The sequence below is a fragment of the Ptychodera flava genome, chromosome 6 (assembly GCF_041260155.1).
Source record: "Ptychodera flava strain L36383 chromosome 6, AS_Pfla_20210202, whole genome shotgun sequence".
Lineage (NCBI taxonomy): Eukaryota > Metazoa > Hemichordata > Enteropneusta > Ptychoderidae > Ptychodera > Ptychodera flava.
Genome location: NC_091933.1, coordinates 27,836,337 through 27,858,960, shown reverse-complemented (window position 1 = coordinate 27,858,960; position 22,624 = coordinate 27,836,337). Strand labels below are relative to the sequence as shown.

Here is a 22,624-nt window from a genome sequence, read left to right as displayed (position 1 = left end):
CACTTTTATTGGCCTAATCTCAGGCAGGATGTAGCACATTTCTGTAAAACTTGTCACACATGTCAAATGGTAGGAAAGCCAATCAGACCATTCCAAAGGCCCCTTTACAGCCAATTCCTGCATTTCAAGAACCATTTAGTAGGATACTAATAGACTGTGTTGGGCCCCTACCAAAAACAAGATCAGGAAATGAGTACATGCTGACAATAATGTGTACATCAACTCGGTTCCCAGAAGCCATACCACTGAGAAATATAAAGACAAAGACTATAGTGAAAGCTTTAGTCAAATTTTTCACTTTATTTGGCCTCCCTAAATGTGTCCAGTCCGATCAAGGCTCCAACTTTATGTCTGGAATTTTTCAACAAGTAATGGATCAGCTAGGCATTAAACAGTATAGGTCATCCGCCTATCATCCAGAAAGTCAGGGTGCTCTTGAGCGATTTCATCAAACTTTGAAAAACATGATTAGGACCTACTGTTTTGACACTGAGAAGCAGTGGGATGAAGGAATTCATTTTCTGCTCTTTGCTGTTAGAGAGTCAATTCAGGAGTCTCTTGGTTTTAGCCCATTTGAGCTTGTATTTGGACATACAGTCCGTGGCCCACTTAAGCTCGTTAAAGAGAAATTCCTATCAGACGATGATGATTGTCTGAATATTTTGCAATATGTGTCAGATTTTCGTACAAAACTCTCTAAAGCATGTGAATTAGCCAGAGAAATCTTGAGTCATCTCAGCAGTCAATGAAAACCAAATATGATAAAAGCACCTCAAAACGGAAGTTTGAACCAGGTCAAAAAGTTCTTGTTCTACTTCCGGTTCCTGGCAAACCACTCCATGCTCGTTACTTTGGGCCATATCTAATTGATAAGAAATTGAGTGATTTAAATTACATCATAATAACACCTGACAGGCGAAAACAAAAACAGCTATGTCACATAAATATGCTTAAGCCATATTTTGATAGGGATAATCCTACTATAACTCAGCCTGTCAGTGCAGTCAGTTCAAACCATTATGAAGATAGTGATACTGAAACTGACTTGAGTGAAAATACTCTAAACTCAAAGCTGGGCTCGGTCAAGCTTCAGAACTCAGAAATCCTGGAGAAGCTGGAGTCTACAAAGTTGGCACACCTCCAGCCAGAACAACAACAACAGGTGAAAGAACTGCTCCACGAATATAAACACCTGTTTCAAGATGTTCCAACGAGGACAACGTCATCTATCACGACGTTGATGTTGGGGACAGTAAGCCTGTAAAACAACATCCATACAGACTGAATCCAACAAAAGCGAAATATCTCCAGGAAGAAGTCAAATACCTGCTGGACAATGACTTTATTGAACCCAGTAAAAGTAACTGGAGTTCGCCGTGCATACTTGTTCCCAAATCAGATCACAGTTATCGTATGTGCACGGACTTTAGGAAGGTCAACACTTTAACAAAGACAGACACTTCCCAATCCCGAGGATTGATGACTGCATCGACCGAGTGGGAAAAGCCAAGTATGTGACGAAATTTGACCTACTGAAGGGATTTTGGCAAGTCCCTCTGACAGATCGTGCTCGTGAAATATCCGCCTTTGTTACACCAGACGGATTGTTCCAGTACAAGGTGATGCCATTCGAATGAAGAACTCTCCGGCAACGTTCCAACGGATGATCAACGACGTCATATCCGGGCTAGACGGGTGTGCAGCTTACGTTGACGACGTCATTCTGTATAGTGACACCTGGGAGGAACACATCAAGCTCATGCGGAAGTTCTTTGAGAGACTGAGTAAGCAATGTTGACTGTCAACCTTGCCAAATCTGAGTTTGTTGGGCAGGGTAACTTACCTCGGACATACTGTAGGACAGGGTGAGGTAAAACCTGTTGATGCCAAAATCAGTGCCATTTCAAGTTTTCCCATACCAAACTGCAAACGACAACTGATGCGCTTTCTCGGTATGGCTGGTTACTACAGAAAATTCTGTCCAAATTTCTCCACAATTACTGAGCCTTTGACTAACTTACTTAAAAAGAAAGTAAAGTTTGTTTGGTCAGAGCAATGCCAACAGGCATTTGATACACTTAAAGCCATACTGCAAAGTGCCCCAGTGTTGTCTGCACCAGATTTCACTTTGCCATTCAAATTAGCTGTGGATGCTAGTGATACGGCTGCTGGTGCTGTTTTATTGCAAGAGGATAGTCATGGTGTAGATCATCCTGTTTGCTATTTTTCACGCAAATTTAACAAATCCCAGAGAAACTACTCTACAATTGAAAAAGAGTGTTTATCTTTGATATTAGCTTTACAGCATTTTGAAGTTTATGTTACTTCTTCAAATCAGCCAATAGTGGTTTATATTGATCACAACCCTCTTGTTTTTCTGCAGAAATTTAAAGGCAAAAATCAGAGATTGCTAAGATGGAGTTTAATGTTACAGGAGTTTAATCTTGACATTAGACATATCAAAGGCAGAGACAATTTAATTGCAGACTGTCTCTCTCGTATTTAGAGTTTATTGTTGTTCACTTTCAAGAAATTTTACTTTAGAGTAAAAAAAATTTGAGTACTTAAATCCTTTTCAAGATTACATTTGTAAAAGAAAGATTTTTCTTTGAAAAATTTTCTTTTTTTGAAGAGGGGGTGTGTTATGTAGGTCATTTCCCCCACACTCATCATGACCTGAGTTCAATTAGTCTAGAACATTCTCAAGGTCACTGCCCTTGATGACCTCACAACCTTGAATTCAATTAGTCATGTTTGGAATGTTCTGGAAAGTTGATTAGTTGTGTAAGGGAGATAATTTTAGAACAGTAATTAGCATGTCAATAAAAGTTCTAGATTGTTCTTATATGCCTTTATAAAAGGGACGTGCTCAGCTTCCAGTCAGACTTTTGGGATCGTGTCTCTTGTGTGTTACTAAACTCCAGCAGTAGTCATTCTCAAGACTTTTCAAGACCTTCACTGCCAACGCTGGATTTATACTGTGGACTTTGTGCAGTTTCAAGCCTGCAAGCCAAAGGACTGTTCATTCATCCGACTGACTGTTACAACTCTGAGACTGGAGCTCTGCCGTCCCAGCTGAGATAAGTAGTCTGTACACTTTTAAAGCTTGTACTCTATCCCTGACTTAGCAATTAGTTTTATTTTCGTAATAAATTTTGTTTAAACGTTAACTGCTGAGTTCACCCTTTTGTTCGTTTTCTCTGCACGTAACACTGCTGTATTCATCATCGTTTATGTATTGAAAGAATGTAATGACTTGAAAATGTAACATGCGACCCGTGAATTATCAGTTATTAATAGGACTAAAGTGCACTTCCTTTTTTGTCCAACATTTAGTATTGAATAAAGAAAATCGATTTGACTCCAAAAGCGTCCTTTTGACTTCAAAATGGTCCCCAAAGTCTCGGGATAATTTTACGCTCCCTCTGCTGTATTCATCATCGTTTATGTTATTGAAAGAATGTGATGACTTAAAAAATGTAACATGCGACCTGTGAAGTATCAGGTATTAATAGGACTTTCGTACACTTCCTTTGAATTTTGTCAACTTTTAGTATTCGATCTTCACAATGACTTTGACTCCAAAAGTGTCCTTTTGACTTCAAAGTGGTCCCCGAAGACTTGGGATAATTTTACGCTCTCTCTGCTGTATTAATCATTGTTTTTGTTATTAAAAGAATGTGTTGACTTAAAAATGTAACATGTGACCTGTGAAGAATCGGGTATTAATAGGACTATAGTACACCTCTTTTGATTTTCGTCTACTTTTAGTATTGAATAAAGAAAATCAGTTTGACTCCAAAAGTGTCCTTTTGACTTCAAAGTGGTCCCCGAAGACTTGGGATGATTTTACGCTTTCTCTGCTGTATTCATCATCGTTTATGTTATTGAAAGAATGTATAAAATGTAACAAGCGACCCGTGAATTATCAGTTATTAATAGGACTAAAGTGCACTTCATTTTTTGTCCAACATTTAGTATTGAATAAAGAAAGTCAATTTGACTCCAAAAGTCCCTTTGACTTCAAAGTGGTCCCCAAAGTCTCGGGATAATTTAAACTCTCTCTGCTGTATTCATCATCGTTTATGTTATTGAAAGAATGTGATGACTTGAAAATGTAACATGCGACCTGTGAAGTATCAGGTATTAATAAGACAAGAGTACACTTCCTTTTTTTGTCCAACTTTTAGTATTGAATAAAGACAATCAGTATGACTTCAAAATTGTCCTCTTGACTTCAAAGTATCTCCTTGAAATTTGGATAATTTTACGCTCCGTCTGCTGTATTCAACTTTTTAGGTAATGTATTACTTCAATCGCGTGAATTTCTATGGTACATAATGGATATTTTTTTTAAAAATATAAGGAAAAATACCCACTCTTAAAAAATTTGCCTCGAGTCCTATCCATATGTATTTCATATCTGTGCATTCGTAGCACAATGCTGAGGTGTATAGATCGCATTCGTGTCAAGGGATATCGCTTCAGAACCGCTGTTAATCTGTCCATGGACCTTTTACTTAGTTTACTACGACACCAGTCGTTTTTAATTTACTTAGCAAAATAATGAAACAGCTTAGTCTTTGAATAAATGAACATGTACCTACTTTATCTCTGACTACCTATGACTCATCTCCTACTTCCGTTCATTATGTCGAATGTGGCAACATCTAATTTCAGCCGTTTTTAAGAGCCGTCGACTGTTTCTGCTCGGTTCTGAACTTTTGACAGATCAAAAGAATTCAATACGTTTTACGCGAGAGGGGTAACGTTGTAGAGTTCGTGGACGTTGGCTCACGGGAAAATGGTTGAAAATACATGTTTATATTATCGAGGTAGCTAACAGAAGTAGACAATGGGTCATGAACCGACCAGTGTTATAGTACCGGTCGAAGTAAACTACCAAAAATGTCTATGGGCTGGCTTGTGGCGATGAATTTTTGACCCGCAAGTGCGATTGATACGCCACAGCACTGCTGCAAATTTGTATTTCATACCGTTTATGTATTTAAGAGCAGCGATTAGAATGACTTCCAAATGTCGATATGATTTCAAATGAGTCAATTTATAGATAAGTCATGATTGATATAGACACTAGCCCTCCCTATTGTTAATTCTATGCTCCGCCCTTATTTTGTTTATTTTTTCCCAACTTTAGGTATTAAATACTAAAATAGCAGCTGATATTTCATCAGAAACGTCCTTATGCGGTAGGTGTCGTCAGACTTGAGTTTGACCCCCTATCTTACCGGTCATTGAGGATGGGGACCACTTTGAAGTCGGGGACCACTTTGAGTCTTCACACACGTTCCTATTCTATACCGTGATAAAGAACGTTTGAGAAACATCAGAAGAAGTAGCAACGCGTTTTGAGCGGGAAACATACCGAACTGCGATTGGATAAAATAAAATGACTGTGATTGACTGAGAGTTTGTTTCTCAGGATCCTGGTGTTTTAATGAATGAATTTTGAATTACATTCTAACTTCTCCAAAAGGTATGTCAGATTAAGAACGCATGCAAAAAATAAACAAAAGGCGCCCCCAGTTGGAATGAACTGAAGAATAGCTATGGACCTGATTATGCCACGACGTAAATGACGAGAATATATGTTTTCATCCATTGTCATATGACAAAGTACAACTACATGAACTATTTACGAAAAAGGGCATCAGAGGAAGGGTCAATGACGCACTGCCTGACTAACGCCCGGATCAATGGTCGCGCGGGGGCGCATACACGCGGATGGGCTAATTCAAGTCTGTCTGTCTTCTGAGGCTTCGTAACAGAAAACTAACTATCCCACGCTTGAACGACAAACACTTTAATATGAACACAATTAGATTGGATATAATTAATAGGGACAAAACAGCAATAATAATGGTTTAATTTGCAAATGACGCAGAGCAAACAGTCGTTAATGGAGAGAAAAGGGTAACTGTAAGTGGGCACCTATTGGTTGTACAGTGTCAGTCAGTTTCAGTGGTTTGACCTTGGAAATGCAAGAAAACCGTCTAATATTGTCGTTTGCTTGAATTTTCACAAAAGGGCTTCATATGAAGATATAATGGCTTCAATTGTATGAATGCGCTGAAATGGTAACGTACTACAATTACAGTAAATGTTGTTTTTCCAGTCTCTAATAAGCGTCCTTCACGTTTGAGGGTTAAAATTTCTCACAAGGCAGTGTGAAAGGTAGAAAATCAAAGGGTATTTGACGTATTTCTACGCGATATTGTTTGAAAATGTAAGATGGTAACGCTATGCATTTCTTGTCTTCTCACTGTTACATGTAGCTACAACATATGCAATTATTGAGACAATGACGATACTTTCACTGTGGTACAGCCACCCACCTTGAGATGAGCGCATGCGTACGTGAATTGAACGTGAACGGATACGTCAACAACGCGCTTTCTGCGGGCTCTCATCACGCTTCGATAATGTGCTCATTATTACTGCGCGCTCTCATTATCATATTATGCTTCGATAATGTACTCATTATCTCTGCGTATTCTCCGCTCCTTTTGCTTCGGTGATGCCACCCCTTCGTTTGTCATTTGGCATTCGTTTTGAACGTGAAACGGTCGCTTTGCTTGTATGTCATTTCCAAGAGCGATGTTTGTACTCATCTCCCTATAGACTTAATGGTACTCCTTTCATTTTTTATTGGTTGCTGTTTTTGCAATTGCTGACTCTATGTAAGATTTTAATAAGTTTATCAAAAGTAAAAGGAAATAGTGGAAAGGCGGTCTGACGACAGCAGAAATCATACACTTAATAAGATAAGCGATGTCTTTCTATTGTGAAATGGCAGTAAAATACGGTTCGATTGAAAGATCTCACAAAATTATCATGAAGCAAAACAAGCGTTGAATTGCCAAGAAAGGACAGATAGTTTCTCAAGATACTGACTTTTAATATTATATTATATTACCTTTCCGGGGCTTTTTTCAGCCAAATTTCTGATTGGCTTTTAAATTTGAGTATCAGTTCTATGGCAAGAAAATGAAGACATTCCTATTTTACCTTGCATTGCAGCCACATCATCGGGATGGTATCATCGCGATGATATTCGGGTCAAAACCTATCTACTTGTAGTTACAGAGTTCATCTGTCAAAATCTGCAGCGGAAATCGATACGATCCCGGTAATAAATTCATTGTTCGCATACTATTTCGCGCGATAGTCCACTAATGTTCTCTTTCAGGGAATATATTAACTTTTTTCCCTCCGATAATCTATCTTGGTGGGTACTTATCTTAACTATTTAACCCAAGAGCAAGGTGAGGGTAAACAACTATTGATCTGGAAAGTAGGAATAAAATGCGGGAATATAGATAAAGATGGATGTGCTGAAATTTCTGAGTAGCACTAAAGATCTGAAGGTTCTTAACATGCACTGCAGCGAAGTGAGCGTCTTTCAGAAACATTTCATCGGTAAGGTAGAACGCACCTCGGGGACAGACCTTCGGACTCTCAAACTTTTACAATTCTGTTCTGATATAACACATTTGGGGGTTCATTTTAAAGCTCTTGGCGAAAGAAAACTTTTCACCGGCTTAGTATTTCGAAATTCGAAAATTATTCCTCCTTAGAGTTAACACAGGGATGGCGGCCATTTTGAATTTCAAATATCGGTATAAATATTAGGTAGTTTGTTTTTCTACCAAACTCTGTAAGCTGACTCCAGATCATTATTCTTGATTTGGCAAGAGAATGCTTGGATGTTTGAGGAAAGTTTGAGCAAAAGTAATAAGTCTTTTACTTTCGAGGCGCATACTACCTCAAACTAATTATTTCTTGAAGTCCATTCCGTTGTCTTGGCAGTGTCATGCTCATCATCATATCGCTATAATACTCGTCAACAGATTATTTAAACCTAACAACGTTATACATAGTCATTCCTACTACACAAAAACTGACAGGATTAGTCCAAGAATTGTTAAGCTTCTTTTCAAATCCAGACTCTTATGAAACGTATAAATTTTAAAGTAATTTCGTAGCCTTCCCGAAAAACAACAACAAACTTTAAATAAACTTTGAAAGTGTGTGTGATATAGTTGAGACGTCAGCATTCGTTTTTTACATTAATGACTAACTTTTACAGTCTTAAAGCCAAATTGCTTATTTATTTGAAACATTCAATGTACCATATCGAAAAGACTCTTTAGTGTTATAACATCGATCTTCCTTAAAATAAATGAAACATTCAAGGATAAATGCCTTATGAATTTAAAATGTAGCATTTTTGAACAATGAAAAATGACATTCGAATTTTGACCACGTCATTTTTGGAAGTTTGCTATCCCAATTCTTCTGGAGATATTACACAGCGCCATTGAAGGCATGTATTGCTTGTTATCGCTTTAACCCCTATGCGATTAAAGTCTCTCCTCAAGTGGGGTGACCTTGGAGTGACCGTGTGCATGTGCCGAGATACCACTGAGACATTTCAAATAAAATAATCAAACTTCTCGTTGACTACTTCTAGGAGTTACCCTGTTTCAGACAACTGCATGGCTGACACGCCCCCATAACAGTGCAGAACGATGCACGCCATCTAAATCCAGTAAAATTTTCATTGGATTCGAACCCATATCTTACGGCACCTAACGGCGAAGACATCGTAGTCAAAACCGCCCGGCTAAATCCCCATCCTCAAAACAGAATGGTTCAATAAGGTATGCCCATGACCCATCACGTCATCTATTAATCTGGTTAGTTACAAAGTTATGAGCATTGCCTCTGCAGATCAGTAGTACTACCATAGACGGAACTAGAGGCAACATCGGTTTCATTGATGACTAACCAGACAATTTCGAGAATCATATTGACAGGTGTTTTCGCACTCAGAGATGTCAAATTCCGAGGTATAGAACAAAATCAGAATTTGGAGACGACAGTAAACCTATTCACTACTACTACAGTAATTGTAGTGGAAGGGAAAATATTCCCATCCAACCCTCTACTTTTCTCCTTTCATAACTTCCTACACTGGCAAGTGAAGGAAACTCATTCATGTTTCCTCTCTATAGCAAAATCTCCCATCACATTACTTTCCAACTTGATCTTTTAATCTCCAAATTCAAGTGTGCGTCCACTGGCTTTGTTTCTATGTTCCCGCTTAGCAAAACAAAAAAGTCCCAGTCAGCTGATGATAAAAAGTTACTCCGCCCTCTGTGCGAGAGACAAAATGCTGCCCTCGAGGAAAGTGTTCGAGCATCCCAATTTTTCTCGAACAGTTTCATCGACTGGTAGCTACCTCTGCTGTATTTATTAAACAATAACTTCACTTGTGACACTGTAAATATTCATCCGCCGCAACGGAGTAAAGTAATCGCTGCAAAATGGCCCTGACTGTTATCAGATTTACATATGTCCGTTGTCAGGAAACCGTGACTGCTTTACCCAATATAAACCTGGATGAATTATGACAAACTTAAGCTGAATGAAAGCAAAATAGAAACAATAATAGCACTGTTATATTTTCAAGACTGTCCTATAGACCCTTTTCTGCTAGTTTGTGTGTTGGCAACTCGTACAAAACTTTTACTCACAATGTTAAAAAAGCATTGGTGTCACTTTTTAATCCAACTTTCACATGGCTCACTATGTACAGAACATGTGTAAATCAACTTTCAGCTTAGAAAAATTCGTTCCATTCGACATTTAACTCTTCACTGACGATACTAAAACTCTCAACTGTGTACTTTTACATTCTCGTCTGGATTACTGCGATTCGCTTTTGTGAGGTAGTCCCAAATACCTCACTGATGAGTTACAGAAAGTTCAAAATGCTGCAGCTCGACTTGTTTGTAGAGCCAAAAACTCGGATTCCATCATACCCTTCCTCTTTCTCCACTATTGCTCTAGCAGTCACGTCCTGCATACAGTGTAAAGTGTCCTCAGTTTACTGGCAGCAGTACACAATATTTAATTGAACTCTTAAAAAGTGTATCACCCTACAAGACCTCTCCACTTTACCTCTGCTATACATTTTCTCACAGTGCCGTGTGTTAATACATAAACCCTTGGAGAAAGGTCATTTATTACACTGGTCACTCAGCTGGCAATAAACTTCGTCCTCCGATTCTTTCGGAAGCGCTTTCAAGAAATTTAAACATTCACACAAACAATGATTTTCCTTCTATACTCGTTCTTTTGTTTTCCCACAGTTCATCTCAATCCTTTCCGGCGTCTAGAGCTCAACGAGATTAGACGCATTATGGATTTCCTATTTTGTTATCATTATTATTAGACATTCAAATCCAAAGAGAAAATTTCTACGCAAAAACGAGTATCTACTGTAGTTTCTACTGTAAAGCTGTAGTCACCTTAACCAGAAATAAAAAAACCCCAACTGCATAGTATGTTCCGACGTTACATAATAATGTTGCAGCACAGATCATAAGAGACTTGCTCTTTACAATTAAAGAGTTTCCTCTCTGTGAAACACGGGCATGTGTACACATAGGGACCATCTCAGATTGTCTCATAAGTTCAGCAAACGGAATTCGTTCTTTCAGAGTAAAGCTCCCCCACACGGCAAAGTCCCAAAGAGCGAGTTATTAATATTCATGCCAGTCGTGGTCACCAATGCAAGCAATCCCTGGCCGCCATCACTCCCCACGAACCAATTTCACCTCTTAAACTTTACAACGATGTGTTACTCCCCCTTAATCTGTGTGAAATGGGAAGTCGCGTAGTGTCTGAAGACACATACAGCTTTTGTATCGTGCTCTTTGTACATTAAATGTCATAACAGCGGAGTTTCTACGTGACCATCTGGTGAAATGTCCTCGACTTGGATGTAAACAGTTGCCCGTACTTTGCTAGTCACATATTGGTCCATTAAAATTCTTTTGAAACATTGTTTCCTAACAATAATGACTTTTATCAAAACGATTATCGCTTTGGGGCCAGCATTAGATTAAGCTAGAAAGATATCATATATCATAGGATGTTATGGTCACGGGCCAATTACCAACAGAGAGCGTCCAAGTATAATAAGGATGCTATTTCGGCGTTGTAACTTTTGAATTCAAAATTAGCAGGTCCTGTGCTTCAGAAGTTTACGTGTAATACTAGTATATACGCAATACGCTTGAGAACAATACTTACTTTTCTTCACCTTCCTCAGTATAAGTTGCGTAGTAAAAGCCGCGATTATCGGTCTGGTTGACCGTACCCACATGCTCGAAATAGACCCTATAGTTTTTACCAACTTCGAAGTTGTTCACCATGTGAATGACGAACCAGTCATACTTTGAAATGGTTTCGTTGCCGGCAACCTGTAGCTCGGTCTCTGTAGAGCCTGCGATTTCGTACACAGCGAATTTATTGATTGTCATGAATCTGTGATGTACTTTTATTTCATTGGTCTCCTTGACGCACTCTACGTACATGCTGGTCTTGCCGTCGAGATCGAGGAACTTGTTCCCGTCAAGGTCTTTGTCTATGTAAGGCTGAAGCCATACGTCGTAATGATAGGGCATAAAGGTGTCGGGTGTCCGTCCCTCGAAATCCTCTTTGTCGTCTGGTACTTCAACGGGTGTCGGCATCTTAACTTCTTCTTCCTCTTCCCCGGGGAGCTCCGTGCTGTCACAGGATCTGTCCGGTACGTAGTAAGCCAGCAAGACACCAAGGGTGATCAGAGCGCAAACGAGAATTACTATAATAATCCAAGCGGTCCTGGTGACAAAACACCCGCTCTTGGAACTCTTGCTGCCGTACTCGACGTGTGGACTTGCCGCCATCTTAAACACTTAAATTTTTTCTTCGAACAAGTACTTTGCCAACTTTTGTCAATCGCACTACAATTCTCAGCGTCGATAAAGACAAAGCTGTATGTGCGGGCACAACGCGAACTGATTTCGCTCTTTTCGCCTGTTGAAACGTGCCACTCTGTGTTCAACTACAGCACACTTCACTGACCACTCTAAATATCATTACCTCTGTTACTTTTTAACCTGCTAAATTTATGATAATGTAGATTTTATGTGCTCGCCCGCCGATAGTGATAGCCACATATGGGACCGTTGACCCATGGTCAAACCGTGGTTGACCCCATTTTGGCGATTTCTGCATCGTTACGAATCTTGCGTCATGCATTTGGATGTAGGGTTCCTGCTTTCAGCTATCGAGAGTTTTTTGTTGAAAAAATGTTGAAATGTAGGGATAGTGAGAAACGAACACAGGCAAAGACACATATGGTAAGGTTCCAAACCAGACAGATGATGTGCTATGAACGGGTTAGGCGGGTCACTTCAAATTGGAATAGCGGATTGTACTCTATGTCCATCAATTATACTTAGTCTCTATAAAGATCTGGTATGAATATCTCATCTACGGTTGCGGTTACCTTTTTCACGCCGCTGAATTTCAAAAGTGACTTCGAAGCCCGAAATAATGTACAGACTTTCTTCTTTTCGCTTTGTACACACTTCAGACATTTGCGACACTATAAATTACACACTACTGGTGTCGTGGGGTAGCTCCTTCAGCGTCGACATTTACACGCGTTGTCCACGTGACCGTTGCGGTTTTTTTTTACATTGCTCTTTATCACTTTGACTGATAAATGTGATATGTAATCAAATTAATGAGATTTCGAGACATGATTTCAGTGGACAACCGTTCACAGAGTGTAAAGACATCACATACCATAAACGAATCCTGCTCTGCACAGAACAACACAGCAATACGCTTGGGGGCGCTGTGCTCAAGAGCGGATTGTAACTCAAAACCTTCACTATTATGTGTCATGCAGGTAACACGAGTTAGAATAGGTTTGTGGTAATCTGTGAAGCTTTTGAAGGTCGTTCAGCTCCGTTCCAGGAGTTTTGTCAGAGGCAACCATCATGACAATAAGTAAGCATAAATACATTAGTTATGATACGACTTTTCACTGTAACTTCAGTTTTTAATTCAACGAAAGTTTAGTCCGCTCACAGCGAAATTCAAAGCACCTCAAATATCAATTTAAATGAACAAAAGACAGTTAAAGCTGAGAGGATGACAAAGGTCCTACGATTTGGGGAAACTGGCACTGTCACAATGAAGACACTAAATTATTCCTGCGAAGAAACCGGCGTTATCCTCATATTCCGAATCTCATTGTCGACAATTGGCCCATAAAATAACGTCCTATAATACCTTATCAGCATGCAGACCGATGAGATCGATATTTTGATAGAAATAATTTCCATGTTTTCGAAGGGATTTTAATGGACGAAGCGATCAGCAAAGTGTATCAAAAGTACGGGCAATGTTCTGTTTTTCAATCAAACCAGCAATGTTTAATAATGGTTAACTAAAAACTCCACTGTAATTGCTCTACCTATGCACGAAGGGTGGGCGTACATTATCGGTGTATTTTACATTGATATGAAACCTGTATGTGTCTAGTTTCGAGACACTCTGCTACCTGCTATTTCACAAAGTAAACAATTTCCTCATATTGTCGCAAAAAAGTTCATGAATGAAATTTATTAGGCAAGGAAGGGGTGGGGCGGGTTGAATTCTCACCGTTGATATATTGTTAGGCATAACAGACATCAATTCCTCGAACATTTAAGCCTTTTCTGGGTTTGGGAGGTTGGGAAGGGAGAAAGTTTGATCTGAATGAGCTAGTTCCGTTTGCTTAATCTATCTTATTCAATTCAAATTACTTTATTGTCCATTATAATGAAACACGCACAAATGGAAAATTTTCTCTAGACACCACAAAGCTGCCGACTTACAATATAAAACACACATATGCACAACCCTGAAAATGAATTACGTATGAAATTCCGAGTTTACAACAGCCACATCTCAATAAATGAAAAACTTTTTGTACACGTTTTTACGCGCAAAGGGTACTCTAAGTCGTCGACCTGACTGGATGATTTTGAATTCTGTGCTGAGTGGATATGTTTGATCCTGATGGATCTGAATGGCTTTCCTCTTCAAAGATTGGTAATATATTACTTGGAAGTTGCCTTCGCTTCGTGCAAACAATCTTTCCTGCCAGATTGACGACTTGTATAATCTCATTTTGTCCTTAATTGAGACTTTCCTGTACCAAGAGACAATTACTAAACGTTTAAATGCTCTCAACAAGCGTACGATGCACAGTTACTAACAGTTACACAGTTGCTGTCATAAAGCCCCTTAGTTTCCTGCTGTGCTTTTTGACAAATAAATTCAGTATCGTCTGTAAAACTTCATTTAATCGCTACCACTATAATCTTGGGTGTACCCTAGCTTGCCAGGAAGTCAAACACTACAGGAAACCATGAAATTTGAAAAAAACAAGCCAATTTACTTATTTTCCAGGCTACGTTATTACGAAACTTCAGTAGGTAATACATGTAATATGCTAAAGCGTTGTTTACTTATAGGTCAAGTGAATACAACTTCAACCCTATTCTGCCAAGGTCGTATGTCACCATCAGATCAAGTTGGTTAAAATCAGAGCGAATATAACGTGTCCCATATATTACATTTTAACAAAGAGGGGAACATTTAGGCCTCTGTAAAATGATTTTTACTGACTTAACCTAGCATGACACACCATCCCATGCCAAGTATGGGAAAATAGGCATAGGTTTGGCTCAATACCGCTTTTCACTGACTCGGTTTAGAAGGATGTGACTCTGCCTTGCGCGGTAAGTTTTAAAGGATAAAATGTACGAATTTAAGTGAATGTGGTTTCAAATACAGGTACACAGGTGTAAGGAGAATTATTTACTGTGTGTAAATGAAGTATTGTTTCATATGAATACACAAAGAACAGACAACAACTATTGGCAAATTTCATCCATGAGTATCTGTTGGTACAGAAATACATGCTGGTTTCGGAGACCATAACACATACAAGGGCGATAGCCCTAGTAATAGATAATGTGTGACAATCTGGGAGTTATTTATTTCTCAATCAAACCATGTACAATTCTGTCTGATACCCGTTGTTAAGTCTTAACATTGAATGAAAAACGCTGACGGTCGAAAAATAAATCTTAATGTTATTAAAACATGCAGTATTAAACTAAAGACAATGCCAATAAGGATTTCCCCGATTGCAGCAATCGGGGAAATACAATGTACGAATAACCACCAAGGAAAGAGTGCAAGGCAGGGAGTTTACAGTTTATTTCCGGAAGTACGGCTCAAAGTACATGCCATTGTCACATTTTTCTTCCTTTTTTCAAGTGCAAAGTTTCAAACATAACTTTTTTACCATATCATAAAAAAAATTGCTCGCCCACAAACGAGACCAGCCTGACTTCTGGCAGGTCCCACTGAACCTTCTGTTCTTCAAGACTTTTCACTGCGCAAGCGCATGGCTGTATTTTCACGAGCCTCACATACTTTCAGTATTCGCGACACAATTTTGACAGGAACTCAAAACACACATTTCTATTTATCTTTTTTATGATTTTTTTAGCATGTATAGTGACATACTACTAATCGTATCGTAAAATATTTGTATCACTTTACCTCGACGAAACAGGAATTTCTTTTGGATAAAATGCAGGGCAGTAAGTTCTGCATTTGTAAACAACAGGGAGGAAAAGATTACTTGATAAACTGACATGTACGAGATTCAGAGATTTGTTGGTTATTTGACTTAACGTTTTGGCAACTAGGGTGATTTCCGGAGTGTTGTCCGGAAATGCGACCAAATGGAGGAATTTAGTTATTAAGTGCTAAATGCGTTAATTTTCCAAATTGTAAACAGTGCAACATTTACCGCTACATTCTGAACTTTAATCATGCAGCGGAGAAGTGCCGATAATGATTAATCTCCACACAACTGAGAGAGACCATTGCTTGGTGCGTCAGTGATCCATCACATTTCATCGGGATTCGTGGAATATTATATTTCAATCCTGGATTCAATGAAGTAAAGGGACGAAATAATCAGAGACCCGCAGTCAGATAAGGCGGATAATGACGACTTCATCAACAAAAACAGTACAGCTGTGCGGTGTCAACGCCTCTGGGCAAATTTGATGCGACTGAAATGCAACGCTTGCTCATTGTGGCTTTCAAGGCCAAAACGTTACAAGCGGCTGGAGGGTGTAAACTTTGATACGATATTGTGAAAAATTGCATCAACACAATTGATACAAACCTAGAAGACGTTTTAGTTTGTGACAGAAGTATGGTCGCGTCCACAACAGCTGCAACAGTTAGTGCTGCTCGGAAGGAAGTGCGTATACTCATGAACGGGAGTGCATGTGTGGTATTTCTTAACTCTCCCCATACACGAAAACAGTCGCCAATTTTTAGATAAGTCGCATCGTTTTCAGGAAGGTGCCTGCAAGATACATAGTTATTTATTTTCCATTCATATCACTTAATGTCCGTTAAGGTAAAATGGGCCTCGGGGACAAATATTCAGACTCTCAAATTTTTCAAAAACTTATCTGATCTATCGTGTTTATAAGGCCCATTTTTAAACTCTTGGCGTTATTAAAATTTAACCGTCTTATAGTTTTGCGAATATCGCTATTGAATTTTCCCCATAGAGTTATCATGGAGATGGCCGCCATTTTGAATCCCAAATACCGGTAAATATTGAGTAATTTGTTTCTCTGGTACAAAACTTCGCACCGTGACCCTTGATTTTTATTCTTCACTTGCTAAGAGAATGGTTAAACGTTTCCTTGAGGAAAGTTCGAGAAAAAGTTTTAAAAAAGGTATTCATGATTCGAGGTACACAATGCCTTAAACTCTATAAGTTTACCTGGACTCGTCACACGAAAAGATCTACTTTTGTGTGAATGCTTTACAAAGTTAAACGAGTTATCGGCATGTGTAAAGGTTGTACTCTATCAATGAAACGAGATAAAGCAGTGAAAAGTTTAATCTTAATCGTAGAGTAAACCACGTACCACATATCTTCATCCCACCGCAAGATTCCATTTCAGTGGGCGTTCTGTGTTGATTTAACGTAATCTTCAATAGCGCCATTTCATTTCAATTTCGGATTGGCTTTATTTGATGAGTTTTTCAATCAATTGACTCAAGGAAGATGGATATAACTAATGTTGATAAGAGTTTACCGGCATGGATACGCAGCCAAGGCCAGAGATTGTCAGGAGTGCCGATAGGGAAGGGTCAAAAATACAGTGAACTTTTGGGTACGTGAGAATAGACGGACTATTGTAAGCACATCATTTTTACAAGGACAGTGAATGAAACAGCATCAAAACGTTTTGGCCAGATATGAAATTAATATATGAATGATGAAAATTGTTTCTTTGTTTAAATGGGAAGTCAGAATGATGCATCCATATTCTTGCATACAAATGAGCAGTAGACAACACACCGTCACTCGATTAGAAATGGTGTGCTTTATTTGCGGTTTTCAACTAAAAATACATTACGTTATGATATTGGAATCCCCTTTTAAAGCCTTGTTAACATAGTCTGTTGAGAAAAATTCTTCCCTGTGGTCGTGAAGTGAGATATCTAATACCATTGCTCCGTTTGTAAGTAATGCCTTCTGCATGTGTAAATGTATTACTACCGTTTCTCTATCCATTTGATTTTTAACTTTGAATGTAGCTACCACCGGCAGCTAGCTTCATGCCAAAGGAAAACGCGCTGATACTTGAGATAATCTAAGATAGTATCCGCCTCGAAAGTGAAAGACTTAAACTTTTGCTCCAACTTTCCTCAAGGACTATTTCAATCATTCTCTTCAAAATCAATAATAAAAATTAGGGAGGGTATCACCATGCAAATTTTACAGAAACAAATTACCCAAGATTTACCGATATTTCAAATTCAAAATGGCTGCCACCCTTGTGTTAACTCTATGGAGAAAAATACGATTTCTGACTTTCGAAAAACTAAGACAGTGAATTTTTTTCTTACACCAAGAGCTTTAAAATGAACCCCCACAAGTGGTAGACCAGAAGAGAATTGTAAAACTCTGAGAGTCCGAATATATGTACTCGAGGCGCATTTTACCTGAAAAATCATATTTGACTGATAGGTTTCTTTCACTTTCAACAATTACAGCTGGTCGAAATGACATAGTGGTTCCATCTTTTTTCTTCGCGGTGTCTCCAAGGTCAAAGGGTCCAATGCACCACTTTGATTGCTCATTGTAAATGATCGTCACAGTGCTCTTTCCTCCTCAAGATGTTGGTGTATTATGAACACAGCGCTTCTGTATGTAACTCGTTTATCTACAAATTATGTACAATATACGGTGTTGTGGTCAGGGCCACTCTCTTCAAATTCTGATCGTCAAATATCTACAGCCAAACGACAGGGATATGATGAGTAAAGGTTACACATACTCTATTGTATTGGATGACCGGAATCAAATTATTATGATTTGTTCTATAAGATGCTTATTTTAATATGACACTGTGAATACAAAAAATCAACTTTCCTGTCCTTAGTCAAATAAACGCCGATATATGTATAGGATGAAGCCCCAGTACGAGGGCTCTTCTGGTATATAAAGCCCAACCCAACGATAAAATGTCGAGGCCGCAGGCCTCGACATTTTATTGTAGGGTTGGACTTTATATACCAGAAGAGCCCGAGTACGAGGGTTTTATCCGACTTAAAAACTATCGCCCCTAACTGATATATTTTCGTTTTCAATGTGTTTACGTCAACCGTCCCCTTTGTCAATGTGACATGTTTAGGATATGAATTAAAACTTTTATTTGTGAAACAGCCTTCCAATGTAATGGAACATCCTATAAATGCCCTAGGGCACATTAGTTTATGTTTGTACCACAGCAGATTTTGTGTTGCAGCTGGTTTCCGCTGTGTTACCAAATTTGAATATTAAAACGTACCAGATGTCTACAGAATATGACATGTTCACTTTTGATTAGACAGTACTTTACTACGGCGCTGTCATTCGTTTCTGGAATTTGGTGACCAAGGCTTTACGAGTAGATAAAACACCCTGAATTGAGCACTCTGATTGGTCAATCAACAGTAGATAGTTTTTAAATATATATATATATATATATATATATATATATATATATATATATATATATATATATATATGTAAATACCTACACAGTATATACAAGAATATATACATTGTTTGTTTAAAAGTAGACGGGAAGGTAGACGGGTTATCGACCGACTGACAGATATGATGAATGCAATACAGGTAATTCAGTGTCTTAGAGTCACTTTCCTCCGCTTATTCGCGTTATCTTTGTTCTTATAAATGTATGTTTATTCATGCTGTGTAACGTTCATCTACAACAGCCTTTGCTGATTATCAAAGCCGGTCACGTCATCCTTTCACAAGTCTTGAAAATTAAAACAACCAAAAAACCAAGGTTCTAACACATCCGACGGCCGTAGCACCTTTTTACACCTGATAGCGTCGTTGTCTTGCCCATAAGCGTATCTATAAAACAGTGGGACGGCAGTGCTGTAAATTGTGACGGTTATTTTTACTAAACCACTCTCTTGCAATTTTTGTAATCGAGAACACAATACTGTGTCTTTTTCCTGAACACTACGTCGTATTACTGTTTCTCGGAATTTGATCCGATTCGGCAGATTTGCAGTATGTGGTATGCGTTTTTGATTTCAAAAAACGTGAACATTTTAGAGCAATCCGATTTGTCGGTGATGATACAGTTGATCAGATTCTAGTGACTTTGATGTTGATTGTTAATTTTTTGAAATGTTCTTAATTGTTAAATACTTAAAATTCTTCACCTAGGCATTTTATGAAGGCGAGGAAAGCGGTCACTGTGGTGTGTAATTAAGATCTTAATTGACTTTAAAATTCAATGTCATCGTACTGACATATGAAACAATAAAATAAGGAACAACACATACATTGTCAACAAGGTTTCATTTCTATGAAAATACTCGAGCTGATACGTTCAACAAAAACGCACTCTATCAGAAATACGTCGAGGAGACAGAAGCTACCTAAACCAAAGATCGTTAAACCTTTATAGCCGACATTTGGTACTGTTGAAGCGTGGTGAAATGTAATTACTCACGAAACACATTTGTGCCACGCCAACCATGCACTTGAAATACTAATCAAGCATTGCCAGGGTTTGTGTAGCAGGTGTCACCGAAACGTTTGATAACTACCGGCACTGCACAAAATAACAGTTTCAGAAAGAGTTCGGAGTAATATTTTCAATGTTCTTACTTATTTCTACACGGACTTAATGTACTGTGCCATCATGAACCAAGTGCAACTTTTTAAAACTGTGAACTGTATGACACATTATGTGATGTTGAGCTTAACCTTGTATCGCAACAGAAAGATATTAGATATATTACATATATATACCTATGTAAGTAATTGTGTATGAAACATCAAACTCTATTACATGTGTGAAAATATCTTCTTTTTCAGCCAAGTGTTTGCAAATGCGTTGGTATACGATGTCTACAAACTTAGGGCACTATGTGTCAATCTTGTTTCCCAAGAGGTCATTAAATTTTGCGGCTCTCACTAGATTGAAATCACACAATTTAAGGAATATATTCCGTGTCACTGCCAACGTGTAATCCTTTATTGACTGAGTCATTCAGACATCGGCCCATTCAAAATTAACTGTTTTTTGTGAAAGCACTTTCATCAAGGCTACGGCGCTGTAGCAGTTAGTACGCAAGGCTGTCGCGCTTAAAAATCAACAGATATTCATTGCTGGGTTTTTCTTTCGAATTCAAGAGGTCATGCAGTTTACATTATTGCTCTTGTATTACTTTCACCGACTTAACACATAATGCACAAATCGTATAAAAAGCTGTACGTAGGTGGCCACATTTTGGCTGCCACCAAAAAAATCATAGTTATCAAAATTATCCATACGAGGACCTCTTGTACTACTAAGAATGGTGTATGTCGATGAAAGATAAAACTGTGTATTAAGTTTGAAGCTAAAATCATGAAATTTGTGGAAAAAATTTCGGCTGCAAAATATTCCATAACCATATATCACTATACATGTTGTACATATATATGAGGGTTTTTTTATTTGTTACTATAAATTTCGTTACCATTCGTACCTATGTATTAACTACATGCATTTATCATCAAAAGTAAGGATACGAGACCGTCCTCTCACTATGACTTTAGAGTCCAATAACTTATCCCAAGAGATAGATCGATACTTTTACGTAGAATAAAAGTTATCATCTACCACGTTGATTCTCCGTTCAACGAAGAACTGAAAAAAAAATCAGTGCAAGCTAATTTCGGACACATTATGTTCACGCATATGTGTCACCCGTAAAGGTACGCATGCGCGGGTTTGGACTTCATGATCAACTCTCAGAAAGGAATGAGAATCTACATCTGGTCAATGTCAGTGGCAAGTCGCGCGTCAACATGAAAAACAGTCCACTCAGTCCTCTTGCCTGTGTGTTTGGACACTAACAAGGGACAATGGCTCTGCCTTTTAGTAGCCTCTCTCTGGGGAGAAATACCAAATATTATCCTCGTAAACATAACGCTTTGTATATCATCATAGACAGTATATATGCGCAATCAACCATGCATATCTTATTGTGACTAGGGAATTCCAATTTGACTTAATGCAAATAACAATAAACAAATTACAAACACACACATTGCTCATACATACAAAAACACCGAAAAGTGCACCTAGGTTGAACAGCATATGGAGGTTAAAGGTGAAATACGGGTTCGGGATGAGAACAAGTCGAGGCTTAATTTACTTAGCATCGGCGAAAAATACCAAGATTCTAGTTAGCGCATTAGACAGATCATTTTTAAGTATTGCTGCATCGTAAAATTTTAAAAGGTAAGTACTATTTTCCCGCACCTATTTGAGCAAAGATTAAAGTATTTTTCTCCACTGCCTTCTGGACTCTTTCATGATCTGCCGACAATTAGAGCAAACTTAAGCTGAGTGAATAATCTTTTGGAAACACCAGGTTATCCGTGTGCGCACATGCATACCAATGTCCCGTATGTGAGCTTCGGAATATACAACAACCTACCGTAGCTCATCGATAACGATACAACGTGGATCGGTTAGTATACCCGTCTTTCGCTTAATCATTCCAGCCAATCACTGCAGTTTCCCCAAGAAGGTTACAATGTGCGACTTCTTCAAGGCATGCAAAATGTAAGACGAAAACGCCGCCCATAAGTAATCGTTTGACTTTTTGATGTAAACATAGGTTCTATAGGGTCTTTGCTGTCAACTAATTAATTATGAACCCTTCGATATGTGTATCACATATTTTCAGTAACAGAGTTACTGTAGGAGAAATTGTAAACGTACAGAGTAATAACAATGTTAAAGAAAAGTACCATGGGCATATCTTGGCTAATCACTTCAAGTTTGTAAACCCATATTTCCGATCTGAAGAGCTTGACTTTGTAACTTGAGGCGAGAAAGTATGAACGCCTTATGGAGACGATGAAAAATGTCACAAATTTAGTGTAAATTTCCCACACCCGATAAACAGATTGTCGACTGTTGACTTTATGAAAATTAATGGTGGTTCACGCAGATCATATAAATGGAAAAGATTTATCTTGTATTCTTACATTTCACTCTCGTGTACACATTCAGTGACAGGGAATAATGGTGTACACAGGGATTTTCGTTTTCTATCACGAGAACATCGACCG

General features: G+C 38.4%; 2 protein-coding genes across 3 annotated transcripts in view; one reads left to right on the top strand and one right to left on the bottom strand.

Annotated features, from left to right (window-relative positions):
• LOC139135379 (aminopeptidase N-like) overlaps positions 1-11,921 on the bottom strand; it is a 48,476-nt gene extending 36,555 nt beyond the window's left edge. The window contains exon 1 of the mRNA XM_070702740.1: positions 11,125-11,921. Coding sequence (XP_070558841.1) covers positions 11,125-11,759 — 635 coding nt within the window. The 5' untranslated portion in view covers positions 11,760-11,921. The remainder of the gene's footprint in view (positions 1-11,124) is intronic.
• The window catches only part of LOC139135382 (aminopeptidase N-like), a 67,023-nt gene that overhangs the window by 27,034 nt on the left and 17,365 nt on the right, over positions 1-22,624 (top strand). The window lies entirely within an intron of this gene.